The 20859-nt window shown below is 47.7% G+C and overlaps 1 protein-coding gene across 10 annotated transcripts in view; it reads left to right on the top strand.

Moving 5' to 3' along the window:
- Positions 1–20859, top strand: part of KCNMA1 (potassium calcium-activated channel subfamily M alpha 1) — a 397276-nt gene that overhangs the window by 240498 nt on the left and 135919 nt on the right. For all 10 annotated transcript variants that reach the window (XM_075610355.1, XM_075610354.1, XM_075610347.1 and 7 more), the window contains exons 10-11: positions 18948–19058; positions 19455–19560. In XM_075610355.1, the coding sequence (XP_075466470.1) occupies positions 18948–19058; positions 19455–19560 (217 nt within the window). The remainder of the gene's footprint in view (positions 1–18947; positions 19059–19454; positions 19561–20859) is intronic.

The raw sequence follows: 20859 nt of genomic DNA, 5'->3' as shown, positions 1-20859 counted from the left end.
TATTTTTTTTCGGTTACATTTTTGGCAGGCAAAAGTGGGACATTTTCGAGGTATTCCACACTGAGGAGGGGTGCAGGTTACCCCAGGAGGAGTCCTACTGCTACCCTTAGAATATAGCTTGCTGGCTGTTCTGACAGCTCCACAGTATTCCCACTGTTATAAGCTGTATAAATGCTCATGTATTGTATCACGGACTGACTGTGGCAGAAATGTAACCCATCGCCTTGTGACTGCACGTCTAGCATATTACTAGCCCACTATATATGTGCCTATGTTATCTCACACATAATGCTTTGCGATGGATGTTAAAATCCTGAAACATTGCAGTGTGTAGAAGCCAAGGTGTGCAGTATTGTACAATGCCACAGATAAACCCTGATCCGAAGAGCTTGCAATCTTATTGTTAGAACAGGGAGACAAAGTTCACAAGGTCACACACAGATGCCATTAACCAAGAGCCCTAAACCAAACTGAAACCTTAACCACAGAGCAACTCCTCCCTTACCGCTGGGCTGATCACATAACTCAATGATTACATTTTAGGGTGATGCATTAAGGGGAAATGGTAGCAAAACGAATGCATGTAGCATCATTTTCATCTTGCATCTCTTTGCTCCAACGGATGAAGTTGTTTGATCCAACTTGCGTATCATACAGTACAGTATGTGTGAACTTGGGATCTGCGATGTATCTGTAGGAGGTGTTGCACGACGCACAGATTATAATAACATGTAGCTAATTTAGCATCAATTGTTTAGATTGTGTTGGCATGAACTGAAGCTTTTCTGGATTACAATGTGTGTAAGAAAGTCTTTGTAACATTTGACACAAATCCAAGCAGAAAATTGAGCAATGCATCAAAACAAACACCTGCTTGCACTTTCTTCGCAAGGATACATCACCCCATAAGTGTTTTAACTCCTACCCACCAGCATTCTGGGACATGTAGTTCTGCTTTTCTAGATATGAGGGACCTTTTCTAGCCACAAGTGTGACGGGAGCTTTGTGACAGGCTATGAATAATACATCACCAAATATAACTGGGTTGAACTGAACGAGACTTAGATATGATAAAATTTAATTTATTCCTTGAAAAAGGTGAACACACGAGATTATACAAATAACAGACAAAATATGGACACTTACTTAAGATGGAATGATGAAACAGTCATATCTGGACTGGCAGTTCATACAGCAATCTTCATAATCACCAAAACACGAAAGACATGAAGGACAATACCCATAGGCTGAGCCTGGTTCTTATACAATTATTTCCCATTGAACACAACCTAAACCCAGCCCCTCTAATAAATCAGTGGTGAGGTTGACAGTTTTCCTCAGAGTAAAACTCCTCCCACCCAAGGACGTTTAAAAACTGCTTTTCCTATCTAAATAACTTCATAACTTCAGTTCAGTCTGGCACGCGAGACATATTAATACACTCCGGCACGCATGACGCTCCCAATAAGACTAAATATTACCGTGTAATATTAAAATTAAGAGAGATATTAATATCTGTCTCTTAGCCCCCATCAAGAAATCCTTTGAAGCAGGGACTCCTGTGTAGTGAACATTTGTCACCGGTGCTATATTTCACACCCAATGCCCCAGCCTGGGTCCTAGCTGTCTACCAGCCAGATGTGTTAACATAGACCAAACCCCCTCTGTACTTTTCACACCCAACTTCAATCAAGCCTTTTGAAGCCCAGATATTTCTGAAAAGACACCACGCATCCTAATGTATTTTCCTAAACTGCAGCTCATTAACCCCTTAAGCCCCAGTGTGTGTGTGGTGCAGACACTGGCCCAGAAACAATACATTTATACAGGGGAATAAACAGTTGGATGGCTGAAGCAAGGCAAAAACACATTACTGGACCCCAGTCCAGCCCTTGCTTCCCAGGTGAGAGTAGAGGGTGGCCCAATGGGCTGTAACCCCTTTAATCCCGGGCCAAATCCCCTCTCTCTTGACAACAAGTCCTGGTGCTTTTAGTACGTACCACTGGCTGCCTGGTGCTAAAAGGCTGGCGCATGGACTACCTTTAAAATCTCTCCTTGAGTCTAACCTTGCAGAGGATCTTGATGTCTCTTTGGTCCTTGAAGTCAGTGTGTTGTTAGATGTTAGATGCAGGAATGAAGATATTTCTCGGTGGTCTCATTACCCAAGCTTGCGTGAGAACACCACACTACCGTTACTGAATGATCAAGACCACATAGAGCTGCAGTCCCATTTGACAGCCAACGGGACTAATAAATGACATTTTAAACAGGTTCAACTCGGTGACTGATGTCCTATTTAAAAAACATGTCCAATCTTTTTTTCTATCAGAGGGTATAATTCGTATTATTTGTAATGGGGTGGGAGGATAAGTGTCTACTTAGTTTGCCCCACCCCAAAGATAAGGAGGATCATTATGCAGCTCCCCTCCCTATAAGGGCAAATAATAAGGTAAGGCACACGGCAGGGATAGGGCCAGTAAAATCCACCCTGAAGATCAGGTTTATACACTTGTAAAACGTATCTCACAACACTTATCACTTTCTAATGAATGTGATTTAAAAAAAGCCGCAATCGCCTCCAGCACTACAAATATTAAATTAAATATTTAACACATCATCAGCCTCAATTGTGGCTCTCTCTGGGACTGCGCCTTTAATAACCTTTTCATTGCACGAGGGCCCAGAAATGCCCCGCTGGCAGTGAAAGAGTTAAAGCAGCATGGCATTTTGTCGAAAAGAATAAAATCATTGGATATTACAGATCTATATTCTGTATCTATAATAAAGATATAAAATCTCCCCCTCAAACGTTCAGAAAGTGGAGCCGCAAAAGGAACGGTCTCCTGCTCCTCTCCGGCCGCTCCGCGGCAGATCGCGGCGCGCGTGCAGCAGTGAACACAGGAGCCGTAGGTCGTTTTCCTCTATCCCCCCCACCCCACTTCCGGTACAAATACACTGATATGGGGGGACGCGTTCAGTAATGTCCACCCACTCTCAGCTCCAGGAACTACAGGGGGTGCGTTAGCGGAACTGCAGGGGGTGCGTTAGCGGAACTGTAGGGGGTGCGCTCCCGGAACTGCAGGGGGTGCGTTCCCGGAACTGCAGGGGGTGCATTCCCGGGACTGCAGGGGGTGCGTTCCCGGGACTGCAGGGGGTGCGTTCCCGGAACCGCAGGGGGTGCGTTCCTGGGACTGCAGGGGGTGCGTTTCTGGAACTGCAGGGGGCGCGCTCCCGGAACTGCAGGGGGCGCGCTCCCGGAACTGCAGGGGGCGCGTTCCCGGAACTGCAGGGGGCGCGTTTCCGGAACTGCAGGGAGCGCGCTCCCAGAACTGCAGGGGGCGCGTTCCCGGAACTGCAGGGGGCGCGCTCCCGGAACTGCAGGGGGCGCGCTCCCGGAACTGCAGGGGGCGCGTTCCCGGAACTGCAGGGGGCGCGCTCCCGGAACTGCAGGGGGCGCGTTCCCGGAACTGCAGGGGGCGCGCTCCCGGAACTGCAGGGGGCGCGTTCCCGGAACTGCAGGGTGCGCGCTCCCGGAACTGCAGGGGGCGCGTTCCCGGAACTGCAGGGGGCGCGTTCCCGGGACTGCAGGGGGTGCGTTCCCGGAACCGCAGGGGGTGTGTTCCTGGGACTGCAGGGGGTGCGTTTCTGGAACTGCAGGGGGCGCGCTCCCGGAACTGCAGGGGGCGCGCTCCCGGAACTGCAGGGGGCGCGTTCCCGGAACTGCAGGGGGCGCGTTTCCGGAACTGCAGGGGGCGCGCTCCCGGAACTGCAGGGGGCGCGCTCCCGGAACTGCAGGGGGCGCGCTCCCGGAACTGCAGGGGGCGCGTTCCCGGAACTGCAGGGGGCGCGCTCCCGGAACTGCAGGGTTCCCGGGACTGCGGGGGGTGCGCTCCCGGAACTGCAGGGTTCCCGGGACTGCGGGGGGTGCGCTCCCGGAACTGCAGGGGGTGCGCTCCCGGAACTGCAGGGGGTGCGTTCCCGGAACTGCAGGGGGTGCGCTCCTGGTCCAACATCCGAGTTCCTTTTCTCGTTGCAGGACGGCAGCCTAATCGTTGCTGGTTCCGTGGGGAAATAAGGCGTCCGAACCTTTTAACAAACATTTCTTTTGTCCGAACCGACAATAAATAATCTTTTTTTTTAAAGAAAGAAATGTGCGAGTAAAAACAAACATTTGCTCCTCTCGCTCGGCGCCTTATTCTTTATCCAGCGGTTTTTGGGGCAAAAATCCTCATTGACTTCAATGCGATGAGTTGCTGTTTCGGTGATATAGGAGTTGGTACCCCAACCCCGTTCCTAATCCTTTTAAGGTCACTATAGGGCAGGGGGTCTCAACTCCTGTCCTCAAGCCCCCCCAACAGCTCAGGTTTTCAGGATATCTCAGCTTCAGCACAGGTACTGAGCCACTGATTAAGCCACCTGTGCTGAAGCAGGGACTGATTGGACACCCTGTGCTGAAGCAGGGGATGATTGAACCACCTGTGCTGAAGCAGGGATATCCTGAAAACTTGACGCTATTCTCCGCTAATGACATACGCCACCTGGAAGGTGCCGGAGAAAACCAATGAATACAGCGACTTGCGCCGATATGCAAATGTCATTCCACCCTATCTCCTCCCACCTGCTCCATCGTTCCCTCGTGTCATCGCAGGCAGACGCAGCCGAAAATGGCGGAAGCAAGATTAATAAATAAACGCTGCTGGGCACATATAGGTTTTAACGTGGCTTGCTACAAAATAACGACTTTGCGCCGGAATTTGCCCTTTAATACATAAAGCCCTCAATTCCCCTGAACTCCCCCAATAAAATAGCGCAACATTGTAATTCACTGAGCGTTAATAGAATAGTTGTATTTTCAAGTTTGCTTTTAGCGCACACGGGATAAAAACATACTTTGTATTTTAACTCTGTCATGACCAGAGGGTTCTACAACACATAAGGCAGTGCGGGCATCTCTGGCAGCACATGGGTTAAAGTGACAAACCTACCATGCTGCTTTAACTCTTTCACTCCTGAATCCCCTGCAATGGTGCTGTCTTCCTGTGTGGGCAATCATGTAATTCCTTATACCGGGCTCCCAGACAAGCGACACCGCTGGGCGCTCTGCCAGCACATGGTTAACCGCTTCATGCCAGAGAGACACATTCACATCGCTGCTAAATCCTTACACTGCCGGAGGGCCCACTTGCATATTAGTTTGCAAAACAGAGCTGGCTCCTTTGATGTCAAAGGAGATAACCCATTCGCTGTTAAAACGGACGTGGCAGGTACCTCTGGCAGCAGAAGTGTTAAGACTGACATGGCAATGCAGCACGGAGGGAATTTGGTTAACCACCAAAGTTTTGTCACCCTGGGGCAGAGGGATTGACATATCAGGCTGTCTAGCTGGTTACATTTGGTTAAACAATAAAGTTACCCTTTCTGCCTCTCTGGCTGGGTAGGGGTTGATTAGCTAATTCGTTGTCCTGGTGTAGCCGCATGCAGCTTGGGATAGGACAGCACTATGCAGGGCTGACCTCTGATCCCCTGCTATTGCACATGACAATGGCTGCTAGGATACATTTGCTCCTGGTAGGGGCAGTAACAAAAGTCCTTCTGGTCAACGCCTCAAACCTCAGGGTCACAACCTCCTTGAAGCGATATATGTTAACCCCCTTCCCTGTCAGATTGGCCACATTAACCCCCTTGACCTGCATCACCCCTTACACTGAAGGGGAAGCACTTGTTACCCATTCACTGCACTCTTACCTTCACTGACAGAAGCTACGTATCAGTCACTGCAGGCAGCGCAGGCAGTGAAAGGGTTACCCCCCCCCCCCCCAGGGTTACCCCCTCCCCCCCCCCATTGCCTGCCCGAGGGGCCAGCAGACCTTGCCGTGCCGCACAAGCACCTTCGGCCCTCTAACCGATAAGAAATAAATATTACAAAATGGTGATCTGGCACATTTATTAGAAGTCAGGCATTTACAGTATTTTGTTGCCTTTTACCACATTGTACGGTTTCCTGTGTTCGGCTATTTACCGGTCGCCCTTCATGGGATATATACAGTAGGTGACAGAGGCGAGGGGCGGGGGTGTGGGCTGCTTTTCCATGACTCCACCTATTGAGGTGCCCCCATTTAGGGTCTGGTCACCTATTTAGGTGCTCCTTGCTATATACAGGGTATATATACTTGCCCTACCAACGGTTATACTGGTTTCTATATTTTTCATTACCCCATTTATCTCACCTTATTTAGTACCAATAAAATTGTTTTTATATTTCGATCAATCCCTTTCACTGTTATTTTTTCGGGGTACGTCTTCCAATTGAGTTTTCTCAAGACTGAGCTCCCGCCACCAGGATTTATATACTTCTATATATTATATTACTATGTTAGGTGACAGGGTGCATCCAATCTGGGGACTTCTTGTACCTCTCCCTCCACCTGGAGGTGTGAGACGCTTGTGTGTGTTTATATATACATTTTCCCCGTGTGTACCCGCCTTACCTTTTTGCTTTAGGTGTGTGCGGGTGCTTCGTTTGCTGTTGTCTGCTTTTCCTTATTATATTAATCTTATTAAACATATTCGCACATGTGCTGCCTGTTGCACTAGCTATATTATAATGTCATTAACCTCTATTCAATAACTTTCTATTTTTTATTCCATTTTTTTCCTTTAGCCCCTTTGATACAAGAGAGAACTGCCATGCACTTTCCCCACCTTTATTACAGGGTCCTCTGGAAATCTGGGGAATTATAATGTAGATATATGTTGTATGAAGGCTCTGTCCTTATATCATAAATGTAGCATATTCCTTGTTTAAAATTGTGCAGAAGGAACATTTCCCCCTCTGTTTATTCCATCTCCCCAGAGGGGACTGCAACTACACCCCCCAAAAAAATAAAGAATGACAATTTGTCGGTTCAGCTGAGAATTAACACCACTATGCTGACATTTCTGGAGAATTACACAGTGTCAGGCAATGAATATGGGGAAGATTGCGTGTCCGAGACGTTCCCACTTGTTCTCTGGGTCGTCAGCCAGGGCCGCCGCCAGGCATTAGTATTTCCCAAAAGTGCAGGGCTGTCATAGTTAAATATCTGTTAAACCAGAGGAATTGGTGCCGTTGAAATGTGTTTTTTTTTTTCTTCCCTGCCCTATACAGCATTCCTGTGACAGCCAATATCTCCCGATAAGCATCAGGGCTGAGATATGTACGGTGTGTTACTGCTCCTCGGAGCATTCAATGTGAAATCCTTTCTGAGGGTCTTTAATATTCCTCCTGCACTTGCTTCTCGGAGAGAAACCTGCTACAAATTGTCAGTGCGCTGGTCCGAGCTAGGAGCCAGGCAGACAATGTGTGTATCTCACAAGCACTGCACTGCCAGAGTGGCCTTGGAAAGCCATCTGGACAGTGCTCCAAGCCGCTCTGGCACTGACGGGGTTACGGTCAATAATGTCCCTTCCAAACAGAAACATGCCTGTTCTGAGCACATGCATCAGCATGAGACGTGTCATTGCCGTGACTTCTGTAGACAGTTGTCATACGTGCGTAGCGCAGATACTGTACATGTTGGATGTGTGGGTCTGCATGGGGGGCCTTGCACTACCACTGCCCACACTTTACTTGCTTATATCTGGGGGGGGGGGGGGGGTTAGCAGGGCAGTGAGTCCATGTGGGGGAGCAGTGTACGCGGCTACCTATGCTGTACCTGTCCTGATGGTTGTATATGGGTTTGGGGGAGGAGATACACGCAGCTGACCACCCTGCATCTTTCCTAAGCTTTGCTTTGCATATCCCTGTTCGTACCTTTGCTCGTATCCTCAGCACATCTGATTATAGGTGCGTTTCCGCCTACGATATTTTGGTCATAGTAGGTGGGAAGCGAGGGGTCTCTGGAATGGAACCGTGTTCATTTCAGCTCTGGGGACCCCCCCGCTTCCCGAGATTCTTACCCCTGTAGTTCATGCCAGTAGTAGCCCTGGCTGGGCGAGCTATATGGCGGATTGAAGGTCCCAGGTCAAGCGAGCCGATTGGAAGCCATAACACCATCTGTCGCAGCTTCCTATTGGTCATTTGTGACTTGGGACCTTTAAACATGCATGAGATGCCGGCACGAGCTTCCCAGGCAGGTATCTCGGGAAGCTGAAATTAACGCAGCTCCGGAGACCCTCTGTTTCCCACCGAGGGGATTTAATATTGTTTTTTTTTTAGGGAAATACTCTTTTATCTATGAAATTAGGTGAACTGTCAAAGTTAATTGAAGGTTAAGGTCCAGCCCCTGTATAAGCATGTACCATGTGTAACACCACTGAATACTGCTGCATACAGGTATATAGGGGTCTATGTTACATATAACATAGAGAAGAGTGTGTTTAAACGCACTGCTCTGTTTTTTGGAGCAGAGCTGTGGCAGTTTCTTACGTATGTTAAATATGTTCTACTTTGGGCTAGGGCAAAAAGAGGAGTGCAGAGAAACGCAGACTTTGATACATCTCATTATAATCTGTGCCCCATGTAACTCTCCCCAACTCCTCCTACTGACTCTCCCCAAGGTGCAAGCTGGGGCAGAGACGCAGAATGAGATACATCTCATTATAATCTGTGCACCATGTAACTCTCCCCAACTCCTCCTACTGACTCTCCCCAAGGTGCAAGCTGGGGCAGAGACGCAGAATGTGATACATCTCATTATAATCTGTGCACCATGTAACTCTCCCCAACTCCTCCTACTGACTCTCCCCAAGGTGCAAGCTGGGGCAGAGACGCAGAATGTGATACATCTCATTATAATCTGTGCACCATGTAACTCCTCCCAACTCCTCCTACTGACTCTCCCCAAGGTGCAAACTGGGGCAGAGACGCAGAATGTGATACATCTCATTATAATCTGTGCACCATGTAACTCCCCCAACTCCTCCTACTGACTCTCCCCAAGCTGCAAGCTGGGACAGAGAGACGCAGAATGTGATACATCTCATTATAATCTGTGCACCATGTAACTTTCCCTAACTCCTCCTACTGACTCTCCCCAAGGTGCAAGCTGGAGCAGAGACGCAGAATGTGATACATCTCATTATAATCTGTGCACCATGTAACTCCTCCCAACTCCTCCTACTAACTCTCCCCAAGGAGCAAGCTGGGGCAGAGATGCAGAATGTGATGCATCTCATTATAATCTGTGCACCATGTAACTCCTCCCAACTCCTCCTACTGACTCTCCCCAAGGTGCAAGCTGGGGCAGAGATGCAGAATGTGATGCATCTCATTATAATCTGTGCACCATGTAACTCCTCCCAACTCCTCCTACTGACTCTCCCCAAGGAGCAAGCTGGGACAGAGACACAGAATGTGATACATCTCATTATAATCTGTGCACCATGTAACCCCTCCCCAACTCCTCCTACTGACTCTCCCCAAGGTGCAAGCCGGGACAGAGACACAGAATTTGATACATCTCATTATAATCTGTGCACCATGTAACTCCCCCCCAACTCCTACTGACTCTCCCCAAGGTGCAAGCTGGGGCAGAGACGCAGAATGTCATGCATCTCATTATAATCTGTGCCCCATGTAACTCCCCCAACTGCTCCTACTGACTCTCCCCAAGGTGCAAGCTGGGGGCAGAGATACAGAATGTGATACATCTCATTATAATCTGTGCACCGTGTAACTCCCCCCAACTCCTCCTACTGACTCTCCCCAAGGTGCAAGCTGGGGCAGAGACGCAGAATGTGATACATCTCATTATAATCTGTGCCCCATGTAACTCCCCCAACTCCTCCTACTGACTCTCCCCAAGCTGCAAGCTGGGACAGAGAGACGCAGAATGTGATACATCTCATTATAATCTGTGCACCATGTAACTTTCCCTAACTCCTCCTACTGACTCTCCCCAAGGTGCAAGCTGGAGCAGAGACGCAGAATGTGATACATCTCATTATAATCTGTGCACCATGTAACTACCCCCCTCCCCCAACTCCTCCTACTGACTCTCCCCAAGGTGCAAAATGGAGCAGAGACGCAGAATGTCATACATCTCATTATAATCTGTGCACCATGTAACTACCCCCCCCCCCCCAACTCCTCCTACTGACTCTCCCCAAGGTGCAAGCTGGGGCAGAGACGCAGAATGTGGTGCATCTCATTATAATCTGTGCACCATGTAACTCCCCCAACTCCTCCTACTGACTCTCCCCAAGGTGCAAGCTGGGGCAGAGATGCAGAATGTGATGAATCTCATTATAATCTGTGCCCCATGTAACTCCCCCCAACTCCTCCTACTGACTCTCCCCAAGGTGCAAGCTGGGGCAGAGATGCAGAATGTGATGCATCTCATTATAATCTGTGCACCATGTAACTCCACCCAACTCCTCCTGACTCTCCCCAAGGTGCAAGCTGGGGCAGAGATGCAGAATGTGATGCATCTCATTATAATCTGTGCACCATGTAACTCCTCCCAACTCCTCCTACTGACTCTCCCCAAGGAGCAAGCTGGGACAGAGACACAGAATGTGATACATCTCATTATAATCTGTGCACCATGTAACCCCTCCCCAACTCCTCCTACTGACTCTCCCCAAGGTGCAAGCCGGGACAGAGACACAGAATGTGATACATCTCATTATAATCTGTGCACCATGTAACTCCCCCCCAACTCCTACTGACTCTCCCCAAGGTGCAAGCTGGGGCAGAGACGCAGAATGTGGTGCATCTCATTATAATCTGTGCACCATGTAACTCCCCCAACTCCTCCTACTGACTCTCCCCAAGGTGCAAGCTGGGGCAGAGATGCAGAATGTAATGAATCTCATTATAATCTGTGCCCCATGTAACTCCCCCCAACTCCTCCTACTGACTCTCCCCAAGGTGCAAGCTGGGGCAGAGATGCAGAATGTGATGCATCTCATTATAATCTGTGCACCATGTAACTCCACCCAACTCCTCCTGACTCTCCCCAAGGTGCAAGCTGGGGCAGAGATGCAGAATGTGATGCATCTCATTATAATCTGTGCACCATGTAACTCCTCCCAACTCCTCCTACTGACTCTCCCCAAGGAGCAAGCTGGGACAGAGACACAGAATGTGATACATCTCATTATAATCTGTGCACCATGTAACCCCTCCCCAACTCCTCCTACTGACTCTCCCCAAGGTGCAAGCCGGGACAGAGACACAGAATGTGATACATCTCATTATAATCTGTGCACCATGTAACTCCCCCCCCAACTCCTACTGACTCTCCCCAAGGTGCAAGCTGGGGCAGAGACGCAGAATGTGATGCATCTCATTATAATCTGTGCCCCATGTAACTCCCCCAACTGCTCCTACTGACTCTCTCCAAGGTGCAAGCTGGGGCAGAGATACAGCATGTGATACATCTCATTATAATCTGCACCGTGTAACTCCCCCCAACTCCTCCTACTGACTCTCCCCAAAGTGCAAACTGGGGCAGAGACGCAGAATGTGATACATCTCATTATAATCTGTGCCCCATGTAACTCCCCCAACACCTCCTACTGACTCTCCCCAAGGTGCAAGCTGGGGCAGAGACGCAGAATGTGATGCATCTCATTATAATCTGTGCCCCATGTAACTCCCCCCCCCAACTCCACCTACTGACTCTTCCCAAGGTGCAAGCTGGGACAGAGACGCAGAATGTGATACATCTCATTATAATCTGTGCACTGTGTAACTCCCCCCAACTCCTCCTACTGACTCTCCCCAAGGTGCAAGCTGGGGCAGAGACGCAGAATGTGATGCATCTCATTATAATCTGTGCCCCATGTAACTCCCCCAACTCCTCCTACTGACTCTCCCCAAGGTGCAAGCTGGGACAGAGACACAGAATGTGATACATCTCATTATAATCTGTGCCCCATGTAACTCCCCCCCCCCAACTCCACCTACTGACTCTTCCCAAGGTGCAAGCTGGGACAGAGACGCAGAATGTCATACATCTCATTATAATCTGTGCACCATGCATAAACTCCTCCCAACTCCTCCTACTGACTCTCCCCAAGGTGCAAGCTGGGACAGAGACACAGAATGTGATACATCTCATTATAATCTGTGCACCATGTAACCCCTCCCCAACTCCTCCTACTGACTCTCCCCAAGGTGCAAGCTGGGACAGAGACAAAGAATGTGATACATCTCATTATAATCTGTGCACTGTGTAACTCCCCCCAACTCCTCCTACTGACTCTCCAAGGTGCAAGCTGGGGCAGAGACGCAGAATGTGATACATCTCATTATAATCTGTGCCCCATGTAACTCCCCCAACTCCTCATACTGACTCTCCCCAAGGTGCAAGCTGGGGCAGAGACACAGAATGTGATACATCTCATTATAATCTGTGCCCCATGTAACGCCCCCCCAACTCCACCTACTGACTCTTCCCAAGGTGCAAGCTGGGACAGAGACGCAGAATGTCATACATCTCATTATAATCTGTGCACCATGTAACTACCCCCCCCCCCCCAACTCCTCCTACTGACTCTCCCCAAGGTGCAAGCTGGGGCAGAGACGCAGAATGTGGTGTATCTCAATATAATCTGTGCACCATGTAACTCCCCCAACTCCTCCTACTGACTCTCCCCAAGGTGCAAGCTGGGACAGAGACGCAGAATGTGATACATCTCATTATAATCTGTGCACCATGTAACTCCCCCCCAACTCCTCCTACTGACTCTCCCCAAGGTGCAAGCTGGGGCAGAGATGCAGAATGTGATGAATCTCATTATAATCTGTGCCCCATGTAACTCCCCCAACTCCTACTGACTCTCCCCAAGGTGCAAGCTGGGGCAGAGATGCAGAATGTGATGAATCTCATTATAATCTGTGCCCCATGTAACTCCCCCCAACTCCTCCTACTGACTCTCCCCAAGGTGCAAGCTGGGGCAGAGATGCAGAATGTGATGCATCTCATTATAATCTGTGCACCATGTAACTTCCCCAACTCCTACTGACTCTCCCCAAGGTGCAAGCTGGGGCAGAGACGCAGAATGTGATACATCTCATTATAATCTGTGCCCCATGTAACTCCCCCAACTCCTCCTACTGACTCTCCCCAAGGTGCAAGCTGGGGCAGAGATGCAGAATGTGATACATCTCATTATAATCTGTGCCCCATGTAACCCCCCCCCCCCAACTCCTCCTACTGACTCTCCCCAAGGTGCAAGCTGGGGCAGAGATGCAGAATGTCATACATCTCATTATAATCTGTGCACCATGTAACTACCCCAACTCCTCCTACTGACTCTCCCCAAGGTGCAAGCTGGGGCAGAGTCGCAGAATGTGATGCATCTCATTATAATCTGTGCACCATGTAACTCTCCCCCAACTCCTCCTACTGACTCTTCCCAAGGTGCAAGCTGGGACAGAGACGCAGAATGTGATACATCTCATTATAATCTGTGCCCCATGTAACTCCCCCCCCAACTCCACCTACTGACTCTTCCCAAGGTGCAAGCTGGGACAGAGACGTAGAATGTCATACATCTCATTATAATCTGTGCACCATGTAACTACCCCAACTCCTCCTACTGACTCTCCCCAAGGTGCAAGCTGGGGCAGAGACGCAGAATGTGATGCATCTCATTATAATCTGTGCCCCATGTAACTCCCCCAACTCCTCCTACTGACTCTCCCCAAGGTGCATGCTGGGACAGAGATACAGAATGTGATACATCTCATTATAATCTGTGCACCGTGTAACTCCCCCCAACTCCTCATACTGACTCTCCCCAAGGTGCATGCTGGGGCAGACACGCAGAATGTGATACATCTCATTATAATCTGTGACCCATGTAACTCCCCCCAACTCCTCCTACTGACTCCCCCCAAGGTGCAAGCTGGGGCAGAGACGCAGAATGTGATGCATCTCATTATAATCTGTGCCCCATGTAACTCCCCCAACTCCTCCTACTGACTCCCCAAGGTGCAAGCTGGGACAGAGACACAGAATGTGATACATCTCATTATAATCTGTGCCCCATGTAACTCCCCCAACTCCTCCTACTGACTCCCCAAGGTGCAAGCTGGGGCAGAGACACAGAATGTGATACATCTCATTATAATCTGTGCCCCATGTAACTCCCCCAACTCCGCCTACTGACTCCCCAAGGTGCAAGCTGGGACAGAGACACAGAATGTGATACATCTCATTATAATCTGTGCCCCATGGAACTCCCCCAACTCCTCCTACTGACTCTTCCCAAGGTGCAAGTTGGGACAGAGACACAGAATGTGATACATCTCATTATAATCTGTGCCCCATGTAACTCCCCCAACTCCTCCTACTGACTCTTCCCAAGGTGCAAGCTGGGACAGAGACACAGAATGTGATACATCTCATTATAATCTGTGCCCCATGTAACTCCCCCCAACTCCTCCTACTGATTCTCCCCAAGGAGAAAGTTAGGACAGACATTGGAGCAAATTGCTTTGATACACAGAGACGCAGGGTGAAAATGCTGCAGTTTTGCTCCAAAATTGCCTTCATACATAGACCCCAAAGCAATGAAGGGAATGGAACTTTTTAGTAACATTCCTTTCTATACCTGCCAGTTAAAGGGCCAGTGTGTCCTAGGATCTAAGTGTACTAATGGATGGGACATGTTTAAGGGGTCACACCTGGGTGATTGATGCATTTTTACCTAAATCTGACCCCTGTAAATATTTTGAAATCTTATTTAACGTTATATACAGGGGGAGCTGGGGCCCGGGAGGGGTGTGATCTCCTCTGGCTGCTCCTTGTTGTCTGATATCACGGTGTGTTTAACAAGAGTTTGCACAGGGACATCTTCCCTCTATTCCCCTTCCCATTATCTTTATTGGCTCCCTGATAAGGACACCGCGGGACAGAGAAAACACGTCACTGACATTCACTCTCCCATTCTGAGGCCCCCTCAAGACATTAAGTTTTGTAGTTCATTTCTAAAGCAGCAAAACAGCCGCATATATTTTCATTTAGCATGGTTAGATTGCTTTAAGGAAGCCAAGTATGTTGTTAAATTCTGTAGGAAATGTGGCTTTGTGGTCAGCTGGGTGGGATTGCACTTTTAACTCGAGGCCAGCAGTGTAATAATGACCCTTCCCAGCATTTCTTCTCGTGTTGATTCTGGCACTTTTGTCTCCTGTAGCATTGGGGGGTTTCATCAAGAAAAGTACTGGGGGATGAGTCTTTATCCCGTATCCCAGCCCAGCCCACATAGCACCTGCAACAATACACATCAATATATATCCTATTTATAATCACTTCCCCTGGGAACGGCAGAAGCCAGGTCAGGGGGGGAGCGGCGAGGGTTTGGAGGATTAGAGCAGTAAATGCGGGACCCTTCCACTTCTTGTGACCTTTGTGTGTTTGCTGTGACATTGTGTTCATGCCGTGGAATGATATCAATGATGTGTGACCATCAATTGTAGCAAGATATCTTAAATCAAGACCTCCCTGATCCGGAGGCGTCAGGGTTCGAGGAATCCACGGGCAGATAGGTCGTTGCCGGTTCATTACCTGTCCTCTTCTGGGTAGGAGACATCATGTTGCCAGTGAGCGGGTTCTTGAGCATTGTAATATATGGTGATTCTCTCGGCAGCAAATGGGGTTTTGTTATCACAGAGGATTCATTTGGGACCCAAGCTTTGTTAGAGCTGAACTTCCTGGAAGCTTCTAACATTTCTCCTTTTGGAACCCCTTATGTGGTCCAAATGGGGGTGATTTCAGTACATTATTTCAATTCTACATAGAGGGCTGTAATTTGTGTCTGGCAACAATTTTCCAAGCACGGCCTTCCCCGTAAGAGATAGATAGGAAAAAAACAGAATTGTAAGGCACTCCTAATAGGTCACAGCCAAGATTCACCGGGCGGTGTGTAGACATTCATACAAGGCACATAGTGCAGCACACTTGGGTCTTGTAAATGTGAGCTATATTTGTTGAAAAGATCGACATTGCGGTGCCCGTTGGCGCCTTCATCAAGATAACACAAAGGTGAAAAAAAGGGTTAAACCCCCCGAAGTGGCACGAACGTCGTGCGACTTGTGACGTCCGTGTTTAACATATCGAGTTAATCCATAACCATATTTTCATGAGTAAAATGGATATATAAACTGTATAACACACATCTCGTCTCTATTATCTGGAGTCATTAGTGTTATACATTTGAGATGTATTTTGCTGCACTAAATAAGTCACTTTAAAGTACCCGTGGCACTAGTGGCTGCTTTGCCCGGGCTGATTGGCCTGATAGCACCATTGCTTCATTCCACCTCCATTTCAGTGGCTCCCGTTGCTTTGTCACATGTTGTGTTAATCTTGTCACACTGCATGTTGTTGCTTTATATCCAGGATGCCCTCCTCTGTATCTCCTCATTGCTGTGTTTTGGTCCTGCTTGGTCTAAGCCTGTTTTCTCAATAGGTCAGAAGTGGACAAGACATCCAGCTGGGACTCACTCATCTTCCAGACATGTGCAGGTCCCTAGGGACCAGGAGATACGCCTCATAAGACTGGATAATGAGGCTCATGTTGTATAGTGAATAGACATTTTAACCCATGGTTTCAATACAGTTTCATTTGGACCATTCCTGTAGTACAGAATCCGTGGCTGAAATGTTTTACATAAGATGACTGACTTCAGGAACCGGTCTCTGTTGTGTTAGAAAGGGGTTTGACTGATTTAAGAGGGTAAGCGCAGAAGGTCAGATTCTGCAGTGGGGAAGATACAAACACAGTTTCTGGACTGGCAGGATTTGAGTGGATAGGTGAAAGGTTTTGGGTTATGAGTCATGACTTTATAGGGGCACTGAGTTAATTACAGTAACAATATTTACTGTGCAAGCATAATGTATTTGATCTCCATATCTCAGTCCCCATTAGCTTTATCATTACACCAGAAGTACCACCACCCTCAGTGGCTGAGCTGTGGGCATAGTGACGGGTTCTGTGTATAGTTGAGTTACAGAGAACCTGTTTAACATAACGCCTGCAATATAAACAATGTATCAAACAGTGAACAAGTGAAATCCACGCTGGTTTGTGCTAAACCTGGATTGAGATGTTTGTTTCTCACCCTTCCAGATGATGGGGCACATTTAATAAAGTGGGTGGCATATTTAGGAAATGTTTCTGAAATCAGGATATTATCAGACAGATGGTTTAGAAATCATCAGGCAGTGAAACGAATCTCATGTTGTTACCAAGAATATGTCGGTAGCATACATTTTCTGCAGGTGAAGTCTAGTGGTATATTTAGGAAATGTGCCTCAAATCAGGATATTATCAGACAGTGATGGTTTGATGGTGATGCTTATGTGCAGTGGAAATATTGTATACATTAACCCAAAGGAAAATTATTAATGGAGATTGTTGTCACTGTCCCTTTACCAGTGTCTAAACCGAGGCACACCAAAGCATGACACAGATACACACCTATTCTCTCTTTATGCTTTGTACGTTCATTTCCAAACTGGCTAAAATGTTGGAAATCCTCACTCCTAGGATACCTCAGAAAACTAAGAATAAATACTTCATGAACTTGTTTTCATGTCCAAACCCAGAATCATCGTTGCCTGCGTTCATGATATGTAGGAAGCGGGACGCACACTGCGCAATGTGGCGAGACCTGGGCTGATTTTACATCTCCAAAGCATTGTAAAAAAAAAATCATATCTAAGCTCACTCGTCCCCCCAAAAATACTCTGTGAAATCTATTAATTATGAGGATTAATTCCCCAAGAGGAAAATGGTTTCAAAACCAGTAGATACATTCTGTCAAGTGTGATCAGCACCAGAGACAGCTCCCTGAACTGAGTTACAACCTGTTTTAGCACTGACAGCTCTGATGAATGATGGAGTACTTTGCATTGACACAGCGGGAATTATGTACAAGGGTAGAACAGCTGCACAGCTGGGGTGAGACTTTATCAAAGGAAAGAAAAACTTTACTTTCAATAGGATTCCTTTTATTTGATAAACAGGGAGCTGCCTAGTGTGCCCTGTTTTTGTGTGTTTACTTTAGCAAATTGCCCCCTGTGTGCAAAGTGATATCTTTTATGTCATTGCTGAGTGTGTAAAAATTGTACAATTGCTTGGATGGAAGTCAATGATATTTATGTTTTGGTAGAAGACGACACTACAAGCTGTGCCGGTCAAAAAGTATTAACCCTCATCTTATGTTTGAAGATACTTTAAATTATCTATTTATAATTATTTCTTTATTTAAAACAGGACTGAAACCACAATATTTGAAATTGTTGTTAAAGAGATTTCTCTCCTTTTGTTGATAACCATTGTTCCCCTGCATTCAAGCGCCGTTCTAATTATGCTGACCGGATTGCACATTGATCCTGTTTCATTGCAGGAGAACCTAATCCAGATTTGGACAAAATCCCCAATGTTTAAAAAATGTCTCTGCAATAAAAAAATAAAAAAAGAACAATGCAGAGTCAGCGACCGAGCTCAGTGCTTCCTAAAAACCGGCTGAACACGCTGAGCAGGGCGCAGGCATTAGGGAGAACCCCTGCTAAAATAAAATAATTATGGAATGCTAACAAGTGACACTCCACCTGAATATACCCAGCTCATACGCTGTATGAGGATGTATACACAAGAACGAGCTTGTGAATACTCCTAAAAAAAGGACATATTTTTAAAGTTTGGTCCTTTTTTATTCTCCAAAAACCATCAGGTTTGGAAATCCACTGATTTTGAGCCGAAGGCTCGTTCCACTTTGGTTGCTAGTGGGAACTGCAACGTCCTCCAGCGTGAAGGAGAGAAATTCCTAAACTGATGCGAGCTCCCGTAATGTTTCCTGGTCAATGTTTGCTTCTTCTCTGGTGACAATGACACAGGTGGATTCCAGACGATCGGTGACGTGTGTGCATGATGTAGAGGATGCTACCTTGGCTTCCCTCCTGTTCCCAGTCCCGTCTTCTCCCCTCACTGGTCCCTTTGCATTCCAGGCACATTGTGGTTTGCGGTCACATCACTTTAGAAAGCGTGTCCAACTTCCTGAAGGACTTCCTGCACAAGGACCGGGACGATGTGAACGTGGAGATTGTATTCCTGCACAAGTGGGTAACCGGTGACACTGGGGTGCAGGGATTACATGTAAGGCCATGTTTACTAAGCAGTCTTGGGGTGTAAAACATCTTCTGGGGCTGGAAGACGCAGCTTCCAGCTGTCATTGAATGGAGAAGTCACTGGAAAGGTGTCTTATGGCAAAGGATTGGTTAGCAAATATGGACCGTAATTACCTCAATCTGGAAGGGGGGTGTGGTGGGGAGGGCCATGGGATGAAGGATTACCTTGGCCTTACATCATATTAAATGGAGGCCATAGAGCGAGATAGAGGTCATTTATTTAAGTGGAACTACATGTGACTGTGCAATGCAACAGATCCTAGTCTTTTCGATGCTTTGACTGCAGTCCAGTGTGTGTAAGCATCTCCCGTGTGTGTCTCTCTGCAGCATCTCCCCAAACCTGGAGCTGGAGGCTCTGTTCAAGAGACACTTTACTCAGGTAGAATTTTACCAGGGATCGGTTCTGAACCCCCATGACCTGGCGAGGGTCAAGGTAAGACCGTGTGGCTGCTGCATGAGTACATTGTGCAGAGGGAATGAATGCGTTGTTGCCACTGCAGGGTTGCGACATGCACAAAGAATTGACGCAAAGCAGGTACCCCGAGCTTTGTCCTGCAGAGGGTAGCAATGCAATGTCACCGTTCCTGTCCTGAGAGAGACCAGCTATACATTGCAAACCTAACTCGGGCTGTACATGTGTAGCAGCTGGGAACCTGCTCTGAACACGCCACTTTCATTGTATTATTTCAATGTACATGTATTTATATTATTTTTACCATTCAGCTGATTCTTCTACCGCTGGATTTAAATGTAACTAATTAAGTGCTAGAGGGGCCTGGAATACGCAGTTTGTAATATTTGTTATAGCCTTTCCACCACTTAAAGCAGCAGGTCAAGCAATATCCTACTTTTTTTTTTTTTTTTTAATAAATCAGTTCTATACTGGGAGAAAATACTTGTAGCATTTAAAAAAAAATGTTTAAAGACATTTTTAATGTTTCTAATGTAGGAAGCATTTCCAAAGTGACAGCCCCTTCTGATAGGCTCTGGTTCTTGAGCCCCGCCCTCTCTCTAGCAGTGCACCAATTGTATCCAGTAACTGCCCAGTCAATCATATTCTAGGAACTGCATTGCCCACAATGCTGTGCAAGAACTGAATTAAATAACCCTGAGCAAGCGATCGATTACAGGAGAACGGATCGATCTGCAGCTCCGCTAATCACTTGTCAGTGTGCAGATTGTATTGATGCACATATTGAATGGGAAAAAAAATATTTATTTTAATACGGCAGCTTGAACTGCAGCTTTAAGAATTTAAAATATCGGTGGTGAAGGTGGCAATGGAGGAGGTAAAGGTGGAGATGGAGGAGGTGAAGGCGGAGGAGGTGAAGGTGGAGATGGAGGAGGTGAAGGTGGAGATGGAGGTGTAGATGGAGGAGGTGAAGGTGGAGATGGAGGAGGTGGGTGGAGGTGAAGGTGGAGATGGAGGAGGTGAAGGTGGCGATGGAGGAGGTGAAGGTGGAGATAGAGGAGGTGAAGGTGGAGATAGAGGAGGTGGAGGAGGTGAAGGTGGAGATGGTGAAGGTGGAGATGGAGGAGGTGAAGGTGGAGATGGAGGAGGTGAAGGTGGAGATGGAGGAGGTGAAGGTGGAGGAGGTGAAGGTGGAGATGGTGAAGGTGGAGATGGAGGAGGTGAAGATGGAGATGGAGGAGGTGAAGGTTGAGATGGAGGTGAAGATGGAGGAGGTGAAGGTAGAGATGGAGCAGGTGAAGGTGGAGATGGAGGAGGTGA

Source organism: Ascaphus truei, chromosome 8 (assembly GCF_040206685.1).
Source record: "Ascaphus truei isolate aAscTru1 chromosome 8, aAscTru1.hap1, whole genome shotgun sequence".
Classification (NCBI taxonomy): Eukaryota; Metazoa; Chordata; class Amphibia; order Anura; family Ascaphidae; genus Ascaphus; species Ascaphus truei.
This window is presented reverse-complemented; position numbering and strand designations above follow the sequence as displayed.